The following is a 23,770-nucleotide window of genomic DNA, read 5'->3' as shown; positions in this document are numbered from 1 at the left end:
TCTGCCCCTGATGAAATGGGCCTCAGCCTGCACACTCACTGTACCAAGAACTGTTTTTAAAGGTTCTCTTCTCCTGACAAAGCGAATTGTGTTCTACTCTCAATGTTCTAAAAAAATGGAAAAGAACAAAGAGAGAAATAATAATTAAAAAAAAAAAAGAGCCACCATTGTACTTTTACTTCCTAAGTTCATTTGCACTCCCTGAGTGTGGAGGAGGGGGAATACTGATGTGTGATAGAAAATCCCCCACTGGAAAATCCACAAGCAAATAATTTGGCTCCAGCAGTACCGGGCTGGCACCATCTTCGAATGCTGCTGTGAACACTTTGGTTTAACATTCCAGAACTGCGGATTGGAACAGCTCCTTTGTGCAACGTTCTAGGTTAAAGTGCTCTATTCCAAAGGTGTTTTAACCAACTCCCCCCTGCTGGCTTCCTGCTAGCATCACTGCATAACGGATTTTGTCAGGAGAAACTGGTGCTGATGCTGCTAAGTCCTGCCCCCACCTGTAAAGAATCATTAATCTTGACTGCAAATAATTCCAAATGACTTGACTGAATAGAAATGACTCCAAAATGAAAATATAGGTTTTTGTTTTTTTTTTCCCCCCTGTTGGCGACTTCTTATTTTCTACTTCTGCCTTGTTCCCTCCCCCACCTTTTCTTTCCTTTCCTTAGGCTGACATCTATCTCTGTATACTGGCAAGGGTATTTTCAAAGACTCTCTAACAGCTGTGAATGCAGAGAATGGGATCTTCAGAAAGTATGTCCTATTCTGAGGCTGAATAAATAGCATAACCTGAAGCTAGTGGCCTCTATGTTAGGAAAACAAAACAAAACACAACGGAACCTGGGTTTCACAAAGGATATCTGAATAAAGTTATCTTGGGTTTAAGACTCAAATCAAATTAAATGCAATGTCTATATCTCTTTTTCAACAGTATGCTTATAAATCTTTGCAAAGTTACAAAAGAAGAAAAGCAATGAACTACTCTAACTTTTTTCTCTTTGATACACTTCAGGTAATAATAGATAGTGTGAGCCAATGCTATATCAAAATCCAATAATGACATTTTTCAGAGGGAAAAGAAAATAATAAAAATAAAATAAACTCAATAATATGCATTGAAAATTACTTTAAAACAACATCCATTCAACTTCCTAAACTGGTTTGATCCCTTCTGAGACTGTAGGAAGCAGAACAAAAGTAGATGAATATTAAATTGTATTCCTTACCAGGGAATAAAATTTCCAATTTGAAAATAAGATTTACATCCAACAAAGAGGATTCCACATATAGGAAAACTATAGAAATTGGCATAATAAATTTAGCCCAGCAGGTTTTGGCACGCAAAACTGTTATGCAAGGACCCGTCGTATGGGCAACAGCAACTATGGTAATATGGTAATGGCAATTAATGGTAAGACTATATATTTCTTTGTCATTTTTTCCCCCCTGAATTGTTCAGCTTCAAAAAGGCCATCAGGCTAATTTTTCAGTAATTGTTTCATGAATATGGTTAATATGTGAATTAACTGAATTTGCAGGACTTTAAAAAGGAAGCAGTGGCTACTTTGCTCATTTCTGTCCATGTCACAAATGATACCTATTTTTTAGTTTTAAGCCAGATGGTCAATGAAGGCAGTGACCTCAATAACAGCCAATGTAATTACCTACTTTATTTTCACTGAAATTGAAACTTCATTGCAAATAATTTTGCCTCTCAGTTTATTTATGTAGAAAAGTGCTTTTTACCTTTTGAACTTTAAGACGACTGGGCCGAATATAATGGCCAGAGATCTCCTTTAATCGCTTCTAATGGCTTCAGAGTAGGCTGAAGTTAAATTTAAAATGATATAGAGTTCTTTTGCTTTCCCCAGATTGGCAGTTCCTAATTTTAGAAGATTGCCACTGGAGTGGTTTAACAGTGGACATAATGTGTCATCCCCATTGATCTGACTAATAGATTGAAAATAAGAGGATTTTGAACCAGCTCCTTATTGTTCTGTGTGTTTTAATATTTGACATTAGCATATGATGAATAACACTACCAAACTTTTAGGTGAGAATATGTTGGAATTGAATGTATCCGTACATGGGCTATTAGAGCAAATGAAATCAACTTTTAATGGGAAACAGCCTTTTTTTCTAATATTATGAATAAAAACATACCATCCCAAGGATGGGCTTATTTTTTAATATCTCTAACTAAGAATTCTGGGATAAATACATTAAAACAAACTCTTCAGAAGGATTTCTTTACAGTGCTCATAACACAAAATGCCAAAAAATTAATGTTCTGCTTCTTAGATATTATGGTAAAGTATTAGATTCATAATTTTCTAAAACATTACAAGGCAAACACATCCTCACACTACAAACTCATAAGTCTACTGATATAAATAATTTATTCTGGTGCCTTATGTATGATTCAAACTATGATATTTATAAAAGAATGTTGCAATTTTCTTGTTAAAAATAAAAAATAAATTATTAAAGAAAAAAATGAATAGCATTTTCTAGATCACTCAAAAAACAAACACCAAATCTATTTGTCTTGGAACATTGCATGAATATCTGATAGACACATGTATGTTATAATTAAGCATGATTTTAAACAATATTCCCAAATTCTATATTAATTGAGCATAATAACAAAATCAACATTACCGTGTGGGGTAGTGCTTGTATCTTTATATATCTATAGCACTGAGCACAGCACCATGCACCTGGGTAAATGTGAAAAGTGCAAATGGAATTCTAATGGATTGCTTCCAGACTTTTCCATTTATGTGCTGCTCTTTGTAGTTGAAGTATTGGATTGGGGATTTAGTACCAAAAGAACCAGAAATTCATACTAGAAAGTAAGCTGAGCAATAGGTATATGGCATTTCCTTCCAATTTGAGTGATACCTACTGGCCTTTATTTATCTCTAAGAATGCTTTCCTAATGAAGGAGAACGGATTGGAACTATCCTATGTGTATGCACCTAATGCAGCACAAAAAGGATTATATTGGCCAGGCAAGTTTGAGGTTTGGGATTTGTATTTTCTTCAAATAATACAACTTTAGATGTGCCAGTAATTAGAATCATGATAGAACCAAAAGGAAGCCATTTCTTACATGTGAGGATGGTGTTGTATGTGGCACTTCTGCAGAAGAATTATTAATTCATCTGTACATTGATTTATATGATACAATACTCCAAATGTGTAATTCCGTGGACCTACGACCTAGCATTCCAATATGGTCTTATGGAGAATGATTTTATTATTGTGGAGTCTCTGATAGCTAAGGGTCCATCAAAGCACGAATGTCATCCAATTTGGGGATTAAAGTCTTGCATCTTACTGTGTAAGCAACGGTACTGCATTGCATAGCCAGACAAAGGTATTCGTAAATCAACATGAAATCTAACGGAACTGCTAACCCTGGGTTCCCTACTTGATGCCCAATACTTCAGTCTCCTCTGGGAGTCAAAGTGCAGTGTGGTATCTGCAGCCACATCAAAACCTATTCTAAAATTCAGCTTGGAGTCCCAGGAAGCAAGTGGGAGCTCTCAGAGAGGCTTGGCTGCTTCACTTGAATGAGAGTGATCCTACAATATCAGAGTGCCCAGGATTAGGTGTTGGACCTACGACAGACTCCAAAATCAGTCTGAGTGAGAGAGAACTTGCTTATGCTATGTCCAAATCCCACTCTCTCTTCAAAAGTTTGAAAGTAGGGATATAGACATGGTGTATAAGAAGACTTTGTTTTGTTAAACCCAATTTACAGGCTGTAAACCTTACATTGAAGTAAGTCTGTGGCTTATCAAAGCAGCCCATGGAGGGTGTCAAGACTTCCTGTGGGTCACTCTATCGCCTTACTGCTTACTCTAAGCAGATCTGTTCACTCCACTTAAACCACAAGTAACTGCAGGATATTTTCGACTGCTCTGTTTCATGGCCTTTTTTTTCATTGCTCATCCCCCTATGCATGAAGATGGTTTTCAGTTTTTAAAATGAAATGACCTGCCTCCTACCATGATGGGGTATTGTCTTATGGCGTGGGAGATATTTTTATCCCTTCTAGAAATGGGTGCATCTTTCCAAACCTCATCAGGGACTGTTCCATGACATATCCCCATGTTTTCAAAAATCCTGTTTTCAGCATGTGCAGCCACTTCTAACGAGCCATCTCTACTTCTCATCACAGACCCTTCCAGAAGGGATGACAGGCACAGGACATGGAGCTGAGACAGTGTGTCTGCAGCAACTAATGATGTGATGATGAAGAGAATTCTTGCCATTCCTTGTCTCCAGGGCAACAGAGGGAGCCTGACCAGGTAGCACTGACATGACATCATGAAAGTTGCTACCACAATAAAGGCTCGTCCACGTATTGCTCTTGCCATGCTATCCAATGCTGTCACCTCATTTCACAAAAACGGCTGCATGCAACAGCAGTGACTTTCCAGCTCGGTGCAGAGCTGCAGAGCAGACTCACTTTGTAACTGCCCTGCCTGTCTGAAAACACGGGGCCCTCAACGTGAGCCAGGTATTTATCACTTTTCACAAGTATTAACACAGCGGTTGAAGAAGACAAGCTTGCTGCTTTAGAAAAGATGGGACCCTTCCTGTTTCTGGTACCCAACACTCAGGTTAATTAGATCCTGAAGAGCAACACACTAGGCAACTGGACAACACTGTGAATAATGACTTTTTATTGCTTTTAAAAATCATTATGTAAGTGTCTGATGTTCAACGGTCTTCCTCACTCCACCTCACTTCTTGCGGTGGCTTCTCTACAAGGCTCCCCACTGAACTGCCACAGCACAGGGCTCTGTGCCCAGCACTGCAACGATGAATGTATGTCGGTGTGGGCTGGAAGGGAAGAGAGCTGGGTTTGAGACTCATTCCTTTCTCTTCTCATTTCATGAGAATTTGTTTGACCTCTCCAAGCCTTGGTGTCCTCGTCTGTAAAATGCGGAGAGTAATATCTTCTATTATAAGGATGTTGTAAAAGTTAAGTAAGATGATGCAAAGTACCAGCCATGATGATGATGTTGGGATACGGTAATCTCTTTTCTTACATACGATCCAGAGACTAAATGACAGCTATTTATGCATGCCGCTTCCTTCTTCGGAAGGAATTTGTGAGGTGACGTGGGGTCTGCTAATTGGGCCACAGTTTGATGTTTACTTATTTGAATTTTTGTCAGGTTTGAGGAATTGGTCAGAGTGATTTTTCTTTTTTGTGAAAAGACACAGGATTTTTGGCTAGAATTGTCTGATTTGAATCCTTAGATTGATGGTCCATTCTGTCTGTTAACATTCTCGGCCTGTGTGAATATACAGGCGCTACATCTCAACAGTATTTATCCTTTTTGACAGGGTTCCTCGCCTGCATGCATCTAAGCATTGGCCTCATGAGCTGGGAATCCGAGTATAACTTCCTTGTTCAAAGTGTGCAAGGGTGGAATAGTTGTTGATCCTGAGAAACAAATTCATTGCACATAGAGGGCAGTGAATAAATATTTGCTTCTGTTGCCAGATGATAAAGTGATAGTGAGAAAGAATTGGTAACCCTTGTCAGCTGATGCTTGTTTTCATCCAGAAGGCTCTTTCTCTGTTGTGTGGTATCATCTGTGTCCATGAACACTCCCATTAATGAGTTTTGAGGGTTGTTTCTGTCTCACTGATTCCAGCAAGCTGATCCTGTAGCTGGGCTGTGGTCCAAGATTAGAAGTCTGCAAGCTCCTATTACCCTCCCGGCTCTAAAGGAGGGCTGAGCTCAGAGTGGGTCTATTTTGGACTCATCACAATGAGTTTGTGTGGCATAAGGGGCAAGGAGTCAGATCTCTATCTTAGTTTCCTAACAGTTCTGTCATCTACTAGTTGTTTGCCTCAAACATATTCAACTCTCTGAGTCTCAGCTTCCTCATATATTAAATGAATATACTAGCACTTCCTTGCAGGGTTTTTGGGAGAATAAATGAAATAATATGTGTGAAATGTCCAAACACGTTCATGGCCCACAATGTGTTAATTACTAGAACATTTTTTTTTTTTTTTTGAGACAGAGTCTCACTTTGTTGCCCGGGCTAGAGTGAGTGCCGTGGCACCAGCCTAGCTCACAGCAACCTCAGACTCCTGGGCTTAAGCGATCCTACTGCCTCAGCCTCCCGAGTAGCTGGGACTACAGGCATGAGCCACCATGCCCGGCTAATTTTTTTGTATATATATTTTTAGTTGGCCAGATAATTTCTTTCTATTTTTAGTAGAGACGGGGTCTCACTCTTGCTCAGGCTGGTCTCGAACTCCTGACCTCGAGCGATCCACCCGCCTCGGCCTCCCAGAGCTAGGATTACAGGCGTGAGCCACCGCGCCCGGCCTACTAGAACATTTTTAATGTAATTTAATTTATAAAGTGTCTACGACACGGGTACATTTGTTTGTAAGAGTCCAGCCAGTTTCCCTACATGGTATCTATCTTTTCAGTTTATTAAAGTCCTGGCAGTTTGAAAAGAAAGACATAGTCAGCGGGAAAATCTTAAGTACATAGGAAGAAAAAAATTGGACTGATGCTGAACCGAAGAGCCCCCCTGGGGGGCTTTGGTCATGATATCCAGTCATGTTTTCAAACACACTCTTCAGTGAGCAATGCATACTCTTGTAGCTAGAAACTAGGTACCTGCTGAGGGACAGAAAAGATCCCCAGTGAACTCCTGTCTTCTCTTGAAAGGAAATGTGTTTGCAGTGTCCCTTTTGACTGTCAGTTTCTAGATGAAGTTTTAGACAGAAATCCAGGCTTTAAAGGAACATTATTTTCTGTGCTGATGTTAAATTTGGAGCTAGGAACAGGCAGTGCTTTGCCTTCTTGATTAAAGAGAAGTAGAAGCCTACCTTTACCTCCAGGTTTATTAACAAACTTGAGGTTTACTGCACCAGTTTTAAAAATAATAAAATCCTAATTTGAAATTGAACACAAGAGTGAATTCTTTCTTTTACTAAGCAGATGGTTAATGCTGAGCATTGTTCTGAGACACAGAACCAGAGTCAGGGAAGTGAGCCACAGTGCATGGAAGATCCGAACTCTCACTCAGACAACCTAGAGGGAAGTATTCCTGAATCCTGAGCGGGTTTGGGCCTCAGGCACTCTCTGGGACCTAGTCACCTATGTAGGGCTGGGGGGCGGGGTGGGGGGGCAGACCAGGGGTGTCAGCTACCTCCCGGGTAAAGGAAGGACTTTCAACTCCTTATTTTATGACATTTCCTTTCCCCATTTGTCTTGGTTTGTTTTGTTTTGCTATAAGAGAATACCTGAGATTGGTAATTTATAAAGAAAAGAGGTTTATTTAGCTCGTGGTTCTGCAGGCTGGGATGTTCAAGCGCATGGCCCTGGATTCTGGTGAGGGTTTTTTCTGCTTTGTTGTAACATGGTAGAGAAGGTCAAAGGGGAAGTAGACACTTGCAAAGGGAGAAAACCTGAGGGGCATCCTTGCTGTATAGCAACACATTCTGGAGGGAACTAATCCATTCCTACAAGGACAAATCCAGCCTCGCCAGAGCAAGAACTCATTCAGTACCAAGAGAACAGCACTAAGCCATTCATGAGGGATTCACCCCCATGACCCAAACACCTCCCACTAGGCTTCACCTCCCAACGGCACCACACAGCGGATCAAATTTCAACATGCATTTTGGCAGGGGCAAACTTAAACTATATGTAAACCATAGGGGTACTGAATTTCAGAACTTTAAGGAATCCATATTAAGGGCTCTGTCCACCACTAGAGACTTCCCACATTCCTCTGATGGACGTACATAATTAATTAATTGCTTTGTCAAATACTGCTTAAAAACCAACATTTATGACAGGATCTCCATTTACAGGTTTAATGATTCTCATTGACAGTTGCAAATCCTTCCTAGCTCTTCATCAAGGTTATCCACTGGCCTGTGATTATAGCAGAGTAATACTGATAATAGCTATAATTTATGGAGCTTATTATACACAGGTATTATGCTCAGTAGTTTACAAGCATTTCATTTAATTCCCTAACAGCCAGCCCTATGACATATAATCACATTTTTGGGAGAAGTGAAATCTTAGGTCAGAGGGGTTATATATAATTTGCTCAACAAGACACAGTAGTGGCAGAGCCAGGATTCCAGCCACTGCATAAGAGAGAGCTACTTGGCTAGAATAGACCTGGAATGGTTTCCAGTTTCCTTTTACAACCAGAGCCATTAGGAGATCCGTAAGTACTGTGGACAGCAATCTTCTGTTTCACTCTATGATTTCAAGTGTTTTACTCCAATCTCCTTAAGTTTAGTAACCTCCTTAAAGATACAGGCTGTATTAAACCTGTCTTGCATCTTGTACAGTACATATGATTGTGCAGGGTTCATATAGTCAGTAAGTATTTGGTTATTAATGAATCTTCAACCCAAGGTCTCTCCTCCTGCCATGCTCCTTCCAAGTAGTATTCTTACACTTTCTCCCCTGATGATTCTTCACTCAACATGTAGTTGCAACAATGAGTACATTCATGCCAAAACATAAAATAATGCACCAATACAGTGTGCAGAGGGACAGCACACTTCATGTACAAACTAAACCAAGAAAGCTGACCCCTGACAACGAGTCCCATGTAGCATGCTGCTAGTGACAGTCACACTTACACTATCCCTACTCATTGGAGGTTATGTTTCCTTTTCCTCTTTACATTTTGTGTTGACAGGATTAGGGCTACGTAAGCATTAACTTACCCTGTGTTCCTCAATGCCTTTTGGTTCACTATGAAAATTTAGCCTCACTTTTTCAAGAGCAGTGTGATGTGGTTAAATTGTTAATCATGCTATTTTTTAAAAATCTTCTGCAGGAATAAACAACCTTATTCCCTTCAAAGTTAGAGTCTCAATCTGAGTATCTTTCTAGTATAGGAAGAGAAATCTTAACTTTGCTGTAAAATAGCACATGGCATGAACTTGCTAAGAATAGCCAAATAACCCTGTGGAAAGTCTCCTGATAAGTTTCTAAAAAAATGAGGGAACTGAATGCATTTCTAACATATAAACCCCTGAGGGTGTCAATAGTCACCAAGCTGAAAATAGTTAAGTATCCAATAGGTCTGATGGTGACTCAATGGATTGTAACTGTCCAATTATCGCTCCTGAGAAATTGGTTTATGTGCAAGTGGAAAACTCAGTCTAGTTTTTGTTCTGTTTGGGGGTCACCATCATTCAACACCTGTCTAGCAAGCAGGCATTTTAGTATTACAGGGTAATTTTCAGGATTTAGGATGATCCTAAAATTGATGAAGAATTTCTGCTAAGGTTAGGGTGAATTTAATGGATAGAAGTTTATCACAAAGAGCTTTATTTTCCTATTTGGAAACTGTAAAACTAAACGGCACTGAATTTAGACAAAAATCTTAACATAAATTTTGCATTTACAGATGGCAATTACTATTTGAAATAACCACAGAAAAGACATAATAGGTATTAAATTGCATACATTTTTTTTAGCCTTCCTTTTTTCTGGAGGAAGCCATGACGACCATAGCTTTCATTTTACCACGTCATTTGTTTGTAACTTCATTGCTTTTTTAAATGGTTAAGCCAGTCCCCACCATTTTCGATGAAACTTTGAGGGCAACTACCACATCACTTATAGTTTTATTATCTTACTGTGTGCCCCTACTCTGCAACAGAAACTGGGCTATACATTTTAATTCATTGTGTTATTTAATTATCACAGAGAATGGAATGGGTCCAACTCTTATCTCCATTTTACATGAGCAAATTGAGGCTAAGTGAGGCCTCAATTTTTTTTGTGGTGCTGACTATTTGAGTGTGCAACAATAACAGACATGTACTGTTAGTTGATTCTGCAAGAATTTAGGGACATTAGCCTCGGTTGAAAATATTATATTTTGTTTTGTTATCTTTAAAATTCTGTCATTAGCCATAATGTTCTTTATACCAAGATTTAAAAAATGTACAAATGTTAATGTGTTTGAATAGTTCAGTTCATTTTTAAAAACATAACTGAACATAAACAGGGGTTTTTGACGAAAGAGGATAAAGCTATCAACCAGAATGATGCAGCCATATTTTGTGCTTTACACATACTTGCTTTCTCCCAGTCTTAGAAATATTTCATAAAGACATGTATGCAACGAGGAAGTTGATTTTAAAAAATGGTAATTGGGAACCTGGTAAAATATATTTCAGACCAATGCTAATCATGTGTGTCAAGATAAAGGAAATTAAGGTGGCTTAAGTTTTCGGTTCTTTTCAGAAAAATCAATTATAAAGCAGTAACGCTGCTGACACTAAACCGTAAATCCCTGGATTTAGTGAACAAAAAAAGCTCCCACTTTTTGAAGGTTTGTTTTGTTATCCAGGAGAAGAAGCTCATAACATTGATTTTTGAGAGAGAAGGGGCTATTCAAATCAGGTAGTTTTAAATCCAAATATATTCTTGATCTTAGCCTTTTTGCTCCAGAAATCACAGACCATCTCGGGAACGTGTCTTTATAAAGCTGCCCACTCTGCAATGCTCTTGGCATTAGTACCTGAATCTCTTAACTCGGAGGAGAGAACTGGAGGCCAGCTTGCATCTCACTTGGGGTTCTGAACATCCTGAGTCAATTCATGGCTGGATTAACTCTCTCTCTGAGAATGTGTAATTACTAAATAGGTAGTACTAGATCCTGGCTACATATTATAACCACCTACAGAGTTTTGTCAAATACAGATGCCTGGGGCCCGCCCCCAGAGAATCACACTTAACTGTGCTGGAGTGGAGCCAGGGATAACTATTTCATTTCAATCTCAATTAACCTTTATATACTCACTGAGATGTTCACTGTCTTGTCACTTCCTAGTTTTGGATGATTGGAATTTTGCTGTCATTCTTTCCCTTTTGTTCTCATAAAACCAATGACACAAAGATTAGAGCCACTGTGAAAGAAAGTTTTTCAACAAGTGCGGTTCTGCTCATCGCTCTTCAAACAAGCAATTAATAATTCATAACAATTAACTGAGTTATGAGTTTCTCTTTCAATACGTTTCCAAACATGAATAGATTAAATGGTAATTGCCATCAAATTTTATGTTCTTTTTCATGTGCCCAATAAAAGTTTATACTTTGGAGCTCACTTTGTATTTCCTTTTGATATATTCATAACCAAATGCAATATACCATATTAAAATATTTATTATTAACCTATCAAATATTAACCACTTTTAAATTGTATGGATGAAAGAAAACAAATAGGCTACTTGTTTAAGTTTTCATGATTTTTCTTATTTTAATATGATTTGGATTTGTAGAATACATAAAAACTGATGAGGTGAGATACTATATGAGTTCCTGCCCCTTATATGAATTTTTCCAGGGTATATGTATGCCCTTGACTCACCAGCCAACATTACTCGTGAACACAAAGTGATAAAAAACCACCACCACCACCAGAACAACAAAAAACTTTGGGCATAGGAGTCAGCCCAGTCTAGGTTAAAATCCTCACTTATTATCTAGTCCTCTGTTTCTCAAACTTTCATGTGCACATGAATCACCTGGAGGTCTTGTTAAATGCAGATCTGTAAATCTGGGGGTGGGCCTGAGATTCTGCATTTCTAACAAATTCCCAAGTGATATTGATGCTACTGGATGAAGGATCACGCTGTTAAACTGCAAGGATCTACATGACTTTGTGCAGGTTACATAAGCTTCTCTAAGCCTCAGTTCATTTACCTATAAAATGGGGATAACTGCTGATGGGGTTTATGCAGATTAAACAAGACTGTAAATGGCTTGGCATAGTGCCTGGCACATGGTAAGCACTTAATAAATAGTGCCCACTGTCATTGTTACATACTAATAAGAGCTAATCTATGACTTAAAATGAGTGGCTAACCTAGAGTATTTCTAAGGTTCCAAGTCATATGTAAAATTCTAAGGTTTATAGGTCAGAGATACCTATGATTAGAAAAGCAAGCTAGAAAAAATGGTCCTGTAAGTCAATTTTCTCAGATTCTGACAAGAGGAAGGTACTGTTAGACTTGAGACCTCTCTTGAACTTCCAGCCTTCGAAGGGCAGGAATCACATTTTATGTATCTTTTGGTGCCAAAATTTAGCACAATTCCTGGCACATACTAGGACTTCGGTGTTCGTTAAACGAATGATTGTGTGAATTAATGAATGATAAATAAGTGAATGAATGATTCAATGAAAAAGTGAATGATTTGGGCAAGTCGATAGCCAGCCAGCTTGCCAGGGAGGAAAACTCACAAGATTTAGCAAGACTCTGTCAAGAAGCTCTCACCTTGGTTAAATTGAGTTTAGTAACAAAAGATGAAACAAAGGCAGTTTTCCTGTAGAGTATGATCTGATCTCATTGCTGTATATGAAGAAATGTATTGAACACGGTTGATTTAATCATATTTTATTAAATGTTTCTATCAGATGAAGCCCAAACTCCTCCATCCCAAGACTCCGGAGTGTCTTTAGTAAAATCGTCACTTCAGAAATTTCAAGGCCTGATTTAATTAGACGGAATTCATTCATTATGTCTATATGTAGTTTAGCATCTTTGTTGCAATATCAGCAACTTTAATTTTTAGTTTAATTGGAAAGAACAGGGGTGAATATCTTAGGAAATACTTAATAGTACATCCAAATAACTTCCATGTGGGCACTAGTAAAAGCTGAGCCAGCAGCAACACAGAGAATGCAGTGACTGTGGGCTCTGACGTTACATCACTAATAAATTGCCAAATTATCCTGGTAACAAGCCCTCCTGGAAACTCCCAAACTTCGTCTTTTTGTGTTCACAATCCATGTGAACAATGTAGTTATCCATATTATTGATTTTCATGATAAAGGATATGGATTAACATACAGACTAAGTTCATATTGTCAACAATACTAACTAAAAAGAGGTCTGAATGTAATTCTTAAAAATAATTACAACAATACTTCATCATTTTTGTAGCGTTTTGTCTCTGAGATTCATGCCCATTTCCCCCAAAGAGTAGTAGTTTAGAAAATATAACTACAATATATAATTTTAATCCTATACTTTTGTAGAATAGAGGAAAGAATGTTGTTAAAAATACATATTAGGACACGATTTTGTTTTAAAAGGAACATCCAACGATGTTTGGATGATCCCGACTGCTAACTGCAAGGATGAGCCAGAGAGTGAGGTTGGATGCAGAGCAGATGAACTGTGTGTGGGTATGAATTTCTGTGTGTATACAGTATGCGCCTGTTCAAGATGAAATCCAACTTCATTGCAATTTACATCAAGATAATTAATTGGTCTACATTTATGCAGGCCTTTTCTCCCTGCCTTGCAGCAATGGATAACCGAAGGCTGACTGTGATTTATAAAAACAGAACATTTTGCAAAGATGGGATGAAAAACATATATGCATTTAACCAGGATGGGCCATAACATTTATTCCTGTGGGTAATCCAGAATGTCCTGGGTTCCATGGGCTCAGTCGCACTCATGAGAGAACTGGGCAGAAAGGGTGGGGGTTCGCAGCACTGACATGCACTTTATTCAGAATAATTACCTCCAGTATTAAAGGCAATGGTAAAAACTTGCATTCGCAACATGTCGTGTATGTATTTTTTTTCCCTCTGCCCTTGCTGTTGTAGCCCGATGTGATTGCTGTAATTGTCTCTTAGTGGAGCTTTTTGCTGATATTCAAGGTGACGGGTGGTTTCTGCAGAATTCAACAGAATGATTCCTCACACCAACACGAGCAATCCTGATCATGTTATGGCCACCCTGACTTCTCTTTCATTAGCTGCTGATTATACTAAATTGATACTAAATTGGCTCGGCCGGCTCTTCAAGCCTTTAAACAGTTGACACTGACTATGTCTGTGATCTTGTCCTCGAAATTATATGGTCAAAGCCTTCGTGTTTCTGGGAATCCTAACATTTTTCTTAAGGTCAATTAGGGCCTTGTAAATATGAACCCGATAGATCAACTCCCTGTGATCTCTATGTCAAGACAGAGGACACATTTTAATGAAATGCCTTTTTTTTTTCTTATGTTCTCTCTTGCCTCCTGCTTCATGTTCTTTATTTAAAAGGTTCTCTCTTTCCTTCTAACTGCGGTGTGAGTTTGGAATAAATCACACTATGGTCTGCAGGCCAAATCCAGCCTGCTTCCTATTTATTATGGCCTAAGAACTGAGAATGGTTTTTACATTGGTTAAATGACTGAACAAAATCAAAAGAAGGTTTCTTGACATGTGAAAATTATATGAAATTTAAATTTCAGTGTCCATAAAAAAAGTTTTATTGGGACACAGGCACTCATTCATTTAAGTGTTGCCTATGGCTAATTTCCTGCTCTAACGGCAGAGCTGAGTAGTTATGACAGAGACTGTATGGCCCACAGAGCCTAAAATAGTTACCATCTGGCCCTTTATAGAAAAAAATTTGCCAACCCCTGGAATAAATCATCAAAGCTTCTGTCTCCATCTGCAAAGTAAAAGTGACAAAATCCTATAAAATGCCACAGCAAATTTGACTAACAATAAATATTCACTAGTAACTGGTGTGTCCACCTATCAGGCATTTGAGTTGATGGAATTATCCTCCTTAAATCTCAGTTTTGCCATCTATAAAATGAGGAAAATAATCTTACCATTCCTGTGGGATGACATAACACATACATGTTCCTGACACACAGAAGGGGCTCAATAAATAATTTTTATTATTTTAAAATAATAATTATGATTTCTCAGAAATTGGTCCATATGCAAATGGATCAGACCATTTGTGAGAGTTCAGGGTGGTAGAATTTCAGACCAAGGAGGAGGCTTAGACTATCCAAGCCCTCTCTAGGCTTTCACAGAAGGAGGTGCACAGAGAAGGCCGAGTTAGTCCACTAAACATTCCTTGGAGAGGTAGTAGCAGTTACGATCAGAATCTAGAATCAAGACCCCTGGCTCCAAATCTAAGACTTTTTTTCACCTTGCTGTGTTGACTCCTAGAATTTAGATTTCAAGAATCTTCCCACTGTGGTCTACCTGTGACTCCTCTAACCCAGGATTCTGCTCTGATGGTAGGTGAGGACTGGCCCTTTGCTTAAATGAAAATTTTCTCCAAGTTTCAAGTGGGGTGGCCCTTTTGCAATTAGGCTGAGTTTCACACTTAGACATGTTCTTTATATGTGCAGCTTTAGAATATCTTGAGATTCTCTTTCTCACACACACACACACACACACACACTCACACACACACACACACAGATGTACACTCATTAGTGTGTGAAGAACTGCTCCTGGTGAAACACCGTTTATGTACTGTCTAAAGTAAGGAAAGAGCTTCATCTATTATATTTCCACTTGGCCTCCTGATCATCGTATTATCAGATAGGACTATACTTTGATTCTGGGTTATTAGCAGATAAAAGTGTGCCTGCATTTCTCTGTGAGGACCAGCATCTCGCATACCTGTCACCGTTAAGCCTGGATGGTTCTGGGCTGTGATATGGTAGAATTTGGGCATAGTTGTCATTCTCAATATTCTCTTCAAATAAAAGGGAAATTCTCATTGGTTTCCAAGTAAACAGGGAAAGTTGCCCCTCCAGGTCACAGCTGAGGCCTCTCTCTGAGCCGAGCACAGGGTAGCTAAACGGTAGGCAAGCCTCAGAATGCCAGCAGGTGCCTGGAATTGCTGTCTGGTACCTCCACTAGCTGTATGTGTCCTAGGCTGAGCATCAGCGATTCAGGAGCTGTGGATTCTGAATGTGTGTAGGATACGAGCCCACTGTGGAGGGCACTGTGAACAACTCACTGCTTTCAAGCCGGCCCCATCAGTATTCGCCTCTTACGGTTGCTCTGAATGGAGCCATCAGAGCGTAAAGAGTTAAAGCCCTTTCCACAGAGTGAGCCCTGACCCACTCCCTGTCACTCACGGGTAGCATCGGGTCCCTGATGTATTAGACGTCCATGGGATTTTTCTGACAATCCCGAACGAAAGTTATGTGAAGAATCAAAGGAAAATAAGAACTGCAACAGGAAGCGATGGCTCTTAGCATGACTGAGTGGTGTGGCATCTTCCGCTGACTCAAAAGAAATTTCACAACTGGGGGCAACCGTGGGGTTTGCTCTTGTAGCTGACAAGATGAGCCTTTTCGCCCCCAGGAGAACTACCCAGCATATTTGTAATGCCTACAAATTGCTGCTTTCTATCTTCTGTCTGCCTAATATTTTCCTTTTTAAATTGCCTCTGGGAGGCTCCTACTGGTTCTGTTTAAAGAGCACTTTCTTCCCACCCTTAGGAGTTGTACAATGGTTAACACTGAGTGCCCTTCTCCGAGGATTTATTTTTCATCACCTTTAGGTGTGTGGCACTTAGCAAACCGTTGTTCAAGTTGCTATCAAGGAAATTAAAAACTTGGATTCAGTGATGCCATTCGTTTTATTGATGAGACCAACTTGTACTGAGAGAGATCTAGGAACCAAATGAGTGAAATCTTACGTCTAGCAACTGCAAACGCTCTGAAGCATCACAAACACATCTTGTTTAAGCGACATGCTTCCTGTCAACGGATTCAACATGTGAGGTCAACTGGTGAAATGTGAGCTGGACATGTTAATGTAACACAGCAAATAGGAAGGGACAGCAACTAGAGGCAATTGAAAAATTACAAGTTAGGCTCAAGGTATTTGTCCAGGGAGGTATTATCTTCATCTCACAGAAGCAATTGAAAACATCATCTTAATACCTTCATGATCACAAGTTGTCAGGCCTGTAGAAGTTAATCTCATACCAACAAAAAAAAAAAGAAGAAGAAGAAGAAGAAAGAAAACCCCCTCTGACCTATAGTAGGAGAAGAATCCTGAGAATAAAAGGAGTTATATGTCTTTAGTTTCTGACTTTCGGAAACCAGCAGTGAGGACTGAGAACATGGCTAGTGAGAAGTATGAGCATCTGAGATCTGGGGGTAAAGAAAGGTTAGAGTTTAGAAGACAGATGAGTAGCCAAACTGTGGTTCTTAATAAAAATTGAGGTGGGCACCTTCATGATACCTTCCCTCTGTCCCGTGAGCTTGGTCTGAAGTCCAAGCTGGAAAGTTGAAGGCTAAAGTCTAAAGGCTTTTCACCTGACTTTCCATTTAAGGCAATTCTCCAGAAAGTATCACTCATAGGAGGCCATTCAGCTTCTATCTGAACTTTTCCAGAACCTGGGGAAGCTGTCATTACCCATTACCACACTCATTTGTAAAGAGTTCTTACATTCTACCCTTTTTCTCCAAGAATATTTTGAATTTTTTTAAGGGTCTGGGGCAATGTCCCTTAGGTTTTTAATAGCATTTACTCCCTTACGTGACTCTGTCTTCCCTAGGATGAAGACATTCTCATCAACGCAAGTAAACAATTTTAGCGAAAATCTTGATAATTGAATTTTTCCATTTTGGAAGATAGAGCATCTGAATTTTCTAATTTCCCTCTGGACAATGTATCCTCTATGGTCCAGTGTTCTATAATATGTTCTGACAATACATTTTCTATGCTGTTTTTGGTCTTCACTGAAAAACATTTCACTGTCTCTACCTTCTAATGCATGATGTACATCTACACCTTCTTGATATACATTGTTCTTTTCTAATCCTTTTATGTATTTCTTTTGAATATGCTTTACCCTTGCATGTCTTTATTCCAAGCATGAATTTCATTCCATCTCCATGATACCTGCATATTTATTCCTGGCAATAAAAGTTGACATTCTTGATGGTTATTGTGGTAGGCAGAATACAATGGGTCCTCAAAGATGTCCACATCCTAATCCCCAGAACCTGATACCTTACATGGCATAAGAGACTTTACAGAAGTGATCGCATTAAGGAACTTGAGAAGGAGATAGTATCCTGGATTATCTTTGTGGGCCCATTTATTCGCATGGGTCCTTAAAAGTGGAAACCTCTTCCCAGCTACAGTCAGAGAAAAGACGTGATGGCGGAATAAAATCAGAGAGATGTAAAGTTCCTGGCTTTGCAGGCGGGAGAAGGGGAGCCATGAGCAAAGGAATGCAGGCGGCTTCCAGAAGTCAGAAAAGGCAAGGAAACAGATTCTCCCCGAGAGCCTGCAGAAGGGCCTCCCAGTGAGACCCCAATGATGTCTAACTACAGAACCATAAGACAATAAATTGTGTTGTTGTAAGCCACTAAATTTGTGGGAACCTGTTACAAGGTCAGTAGAAAAGGAACACAGTGATTGTGCATTCTCTGGGAGAGGATACATCTAGGCCATAAAATTTAGTTCCCCAAACTTTCTCTTATTCTTCTGGTGAAAATAACTATTGCCTTTTTTTTTTTTTTCCAGACTCTGTGGTTTGCTGCCGTACCTGGTTTGACAGTCTTATCAGAGCATTTCCCCTATATTCCTCTCAAATGTAATTAAAAATCTTCTTGATCAGGCCACTGAGCCTCCTACTAAACATGCATTGCCTGTTCTTGGTCACGTATGTGCCGACTCTTCCCAAATCCATATTCTGATATTGTCAGCCGTGGTCCAGCAACTGAGTCTATCTCCCCCTCGCCACGTGTGCTTAGCTCTTGGCTTCCTACAGCTCTGCTATCTTCCAAAATCATAACATTTAACTTGTCACAAAATCTTTTGACTTTAATTCAAATATGCAGACTAGGAATTCTTCTGAAAGTACCATTAGTATTCACACAAGTTATACAAAGCCAGGTAACCACTGGTGCCCTTAATAAACACTACGGGATTCCAATGCATCTCACATACATCCTCTAGGAAGACAACGTAACTCCTCACAGGCCTCATCAGTTCTACAAGTGACTATTTCCACTCTTCCAAACTAAAAAGTCATGAATGTCCTCTATGTCCAGTCTTTGGTGTGGTAACAAGCGTTTCATTATTTCCCAATATATGTTAACCCTTCTTATGTTACGTGAAGCGTAGGATGCTGCTTCCTCTTTAGAAGGGTCAGCTTTATGTTCTGGGACTTGGGCTATTGGCTCTCCTTTGATTTCAAAAGGGTCATATATACATTTTTAAATAATCTTCTCTTTCTTTTCAATGTCTCATTCTTCTATTAGGCAAGCTCAACACAAATTTTGATTCTGCCGGGCCTCCTTGAAATCTTTTCATTGCTAACTGACAGAAGAATTTCAGTATTTTAACATACAATCCCAGCCCGATGTGGGCAGGTCTGAGAGAAGGAAAGAATTTAGAGTGAGAAAAACGCTCTTGTATGCTCAAAGCTGTGTTTGAAATATGTTAAGTTTATATGGCAAATCTTATCTCAACCCATTCTAATCCTTTCCTTACTAAGTAGCGGGAATAAACGTTCTAAAAACAAATTTGATCCTTTCATTCCTCTGCTTAAAGCCATATGAAGGATCTCACATCTTCTCCACGTGCCGGTTCTCACTTTCCTCCCTTAAAATGTAAAACTCCTTAGCTTGGAATTCAGGAAACCGTATAACCTAGTTCCTGGTTCTTGCTGCCTTGACATTGTCCCTTTCTCCCAAGTGCCCAACACACACACACACACACACACACACACACACACACACACACACACACACACACCCTTATACCCCAGTCATATTAAAACTATTTGATATTTCCGGAACATAGTGTGTTAGCTCAATCACCTTTACCCAGGAGTTCTATCCTGGAAAGCTCCTACAAATCCTTTAGTACCTAACTCACGTGTCACTGGGAAGCCCTGCTTGCCATCTGGGCTTTACCAACAAATAGCCGGTCTGTCCCTCTCCTGTAGTTCTGATTACCTTCTATCATAATTGTGGGGTCACATGCCAGCCTCTCACACCAGACGGTGACCTCTGCATCCACATGTCACACTGCTGTCTCTTTTCATCCTCCTATTAGCCCAATGCCTAAGTCATAGTAGGTACTCAGTACACGCTCAAAAGAATAAACGCATTTCCTCCCGTCTCAGCGATCCACATGACAAGTATGTGAAGTGCTGGAGGTGCTGGAGCACAGAGGCTTCTGTGATTGGTACGTTGCACAGCACAGCCCTTAGGTGGTAGGGTCAGGCTTAAATCCAGCCTTCTCATTCCAGAGAGAAAATTATTTTGGTGGCATTATGTCTTTGTCCAATACTCCAATAATTAATATAGAAAAATTGGGTTAGGACCTTTTTGGGATACATTTACACAAGGTAGCATTCATTTATTTTCCTCTCCAGAGTTTTACCCTGATTACACCCCAGGAACCTGATCATTAGGTCCTGCGGCATCAGGAACTTTACATGAGACTTTCTCTTTGATAAGTGTGTCTTAATTAGAAAGTCTGCTTATTCTTTATGCCTTTACTCTTGGTGCCGGTTTCGAGCCTTCCGCTGCCTATTCCTCCTTCCCTTCTCCTGTCTGATGTCCTCCCTGGGCCTCGATGTCCAGCTGCTCCAGGACTGATAGCTGCCCTCCGAGCCCTGGCTCCTCTCATGGTTCCTGGGATCCACCAACTCACCGGGACCCCTAAGGACTAGTGCTTTCTGGGAAACTGAGGCATGTAGGACTTTTAAACCATGGCCTCATCCAGAGCTTATGTGCAGGTGTGCTGCCCGACTTCTGACTATTTGAATGCCTTTCAATGTTCCTCTCCAGCAAGGCTGGAGGCCTCAGCTCCCAATTCCCGGATTCCTTCCTAAACTTGACCCGCTCAATGACAAACTTTCAGCTTGTTGCCACAGTTCATTGCTGCCCATGGCATTTCACTTTGCCTTTACATTACATAGAAGTGGTAGCTGCCAGATAACTACATATTTCATAAGTAGCAGATAGAACATTCTATAATTTTCCATAGCAATTTATGTAGAAATTGGATCTAGTTTTTGTGGAGTTTACCTTATATAATTTATTACATAGAATATAGAGAAATTATTATTATTATAGTGTAGAAATAATTTATGGTTTTCTGTAGTAATTGGCTTTAGATGTCCCTGCATGCTGACTTTTTTTTCAAGCGAAAAGCAAGCAAAAATCCTCTAAGGCTGTGCTGTTCAATATGGTAGACTCATGTGGCTACTAAGCCCTGCAATATGGCCAGCCCTAATTGAGATGTTCTGTAAGCATAAAACACACATCTGACTTCAAATGGAGTATGAGAAAATGGAAAATATCTCCTCGATAATTTTGTTATTAATTATATGTTGAAATGATAATATTTTGGGGTATATAAAGTAGATTGTTAAAATCAATTTCTTCTATTTCTTTTTACGTTTTTAATGTGAGTAACAAAACACTTAAAATTACATATGTGGGTTGTATTATTTTCTATTGGACTGTGCTGCTACAGAGGATATGGTGTGTGGTTCTTTAATATCAGTAAGCTAACTATGTACGGATGGTGCAGAATTTAAAGGCAGAAAAGGTTATGAGTGACAGAAGGAAGCTTCTGCCCTGATTTTGAAAATTTATGTTCCCTGTACCCACTGACATGCCACCTGGCTTGCCGAGCTTTGAAGAAGACTTGATAATCTCCGGAGAAATGAGGCTGAACCAAATGGCATTTGTCTAAGGCTCCCTGCATGGTGCCTAACCTCAGAGGCTTAAAATCAATATTGATTTTTGTTATTTATTTTACCCCGGCATTTAAATATCCCTTAGATTTATTACCTTTAGGTTTTTGGTTAAGACTCAGTGATGGGTGTGATAGCAAGGGTGGTAATGAGTTATGTAGATATCATTTAATTTATGAACTCTGGAGCTCCAGGGTAGCTTTCACTGCAAGAAATATATTAACCACATACACATCACCCTTCGTTCTGCGGTGAGGGCTCCCAAGCTGGGTCCCTATTGGGCCACTTAATTTATGGTCTGGTCAGGTCCACGGATCTCCATACAATATTTCAATATGAGTTGCTCCAGCTACCACAGGGGATGGAGATGGGGCTTCGAAGAAGTCGGCTGGACAGCTGATGGATTGCTCTCCCACACATAGCCCGGGGCATTAAGTAGCTTTTAAAGATTGTCAGCAGTTTGGGTCTTTTTCTGCTCTGAGAAGCTGCAGGCCCCGGCCTAGACAAGCAGGATCGGCCATGCTACAGCAGGCAGAGGGCAGCTCGCAGAGTTACTTACGTTGACAGCCGTAGTGCCAGGAATTTCCCGGCAGACACTCATCACACTTAGGCCCTGTCGTTCCAGTCTTACACTCACAAAATCCTGAGCCATTACAACGATCATGGATTGAGCCCAAAGGGTTACAATAACACTCTGTAGAGACAAGACAACACACAGGCTGGAGACAAGTCCGCATGGCTTACAGGTTATCAACACAGGAGCGTCACTTAAATGCATCACTTACTTAAAGAAAGATGTCCGCTAATGAAATGCTTCGGCAAATATGGCTATTTCAGGACCATTTATTTATTTGCTCGGCCTTCCGTGATATCATTTTTATGATCTGGGAGGAAATCAACCGAAAACTTCCAAGGAAATAAGACACCATGCTCTTCACTGATAATAGATCATAATGTAGATCCCATTTGTTAGGGCATTTTTAGATGGTTTAATGAATACCATGAGAAGTTTGTAAATCAAGGATAAATCAATATGCCATCAGTGTAAAATCTGTTTTAAATTATTCAAATGGGCTTAGCCGTTACACTCAATATTTGAGAAGTGCTGAACATTTTGAAAGTGCAATATGAATGCACTTTGCTCATTCAAAGGTAGTTTTACTTTATGATTGGGGACAGAACCTTAACTTATTTATGTACATACTGTTTTGTGATGAGCCTTTAGATGTTGTATTTGCTAGGCATGTTAGTACAGCTTTTATCCAGTCTAGATTAACAATCATGAAAGAAAAATAAATTTTGTAATCCTAAATAAATTTCAACATAGGTGTCATTTGAGATGTGTAATTTTCATTATAAAGTCTGCTGGCAGGAGAATACAAATTTGTGTAATGAACAGGAAATAGAATTTTTTCTTGATTCTTTACACATTCTAATTGAGGATATTTTTACTTATGAAGCTCTATTTTGCTTAAAACTTGAACCAGAAATGGGAATTCTTAGGCTTCCATCAGCTTGCAAAGTAGAGCAGGTAGTTTGTAGCTTTTGAATTTTGTGGGCCAAAAGTCCTGTCCTCATTACCCCACTGTGCAATCTTGGGCAAGTCTCTCAGTTTCCTTTATTCTAAAACGGATCCAGTAAGAGGTTCCGTTGCTAAAAAAAAAACAAGTAAAATCATACCAACAAGCCAACCAAGAGAAATACTGAGAATTTGGCTTAACGTAATCAAGTTTAGCATCTTAGATTCGCAAGGGGGAATTCAGGGTTTAGCATTATAGAGGGATCCACGCATTCGACTCTCACTTTGTGTTGTAGAGACTAATTATATAGTTTCTTCAAGGAATGTGGAATGTTTTAGAATTGTGATTTATTTCATGTTAATTATGTCAGGTTTTGAGTTCAGCATTCTTACAAAACAAACATTTATAAGACTAATAGTGATACATTTAGGTAAAAATAAAACTTAGAAAACTCTAAAATGCTTCTGCCTTGCCTAGCTTGGTTTGTATTTAATAATAAGGGTTTTATTTTAAAGTGACATTTTTTTCTATTTTAATGTGTGTGTGAGACTGTTTCAAGAATATTTTACTTTTAATTATTTTTTAATTTCTTGAGACAGAGTCTTACTGTGTTGCCCCAGTTAGAGTGTAGTGGCTTCATCATAGCTCACAGCAACCTCAAACTCCTGGGCTCAAGCGATCCTCCTGCCTCAGCCTCCCGA

The 23,770-nt window shown here is 39.4% G+C and overlaps 1 protein-coding gene across 12 annotated transcripts in view; it reads right to left on the bottom strand.

Annotated features, from left to right (window-relative positions):
* Positions 1 to 23,770, bottom strand: part of NTNG1 (netrin G1) — a 320,109-nt gene that overhangs the window by 20,946 nt on the left and 275,393 nt on the right. For 6 of the 12 annotated variants that reach the window (XM_045546662.1, XM_045546660.1, XM_045546658.1 and 3 more), the window contains one exon: positions 22,109 to 22,243. The exons of the other annotated variants lie outside the window; for them this stretch is intronic. In XM_045546662.1, the coding sequence (XP_045402618.1) occupies positions 22,109 to 22,243 (135 nt within the window). The remainder of the gene's footprint in view (positions 1 to 22,108; positions 22,244 to 23,770) is intronic. 12 annotated transcript variants of the gene reach the window in all.

The sequence above is a fragment of the Lemur catta genome, chromosome 3, assembly GCF_020740605.2.
Source record: "Lemur catta isolate mLemCat1 chromosome 3, mLemCat1.pri, whole genome shotgun sequence".
Taxonomy (NCBI): domain Eukaryota; kingdom Metazoa; phylum Chordata; class Mammalia; order Primates; family Lemuridae; genus Lemur; species Lemur catta.
Note: the sequence above shows the minus strand (reverse complement) of the source record. Positions and strands in the feature narration are given on the sequence as shown.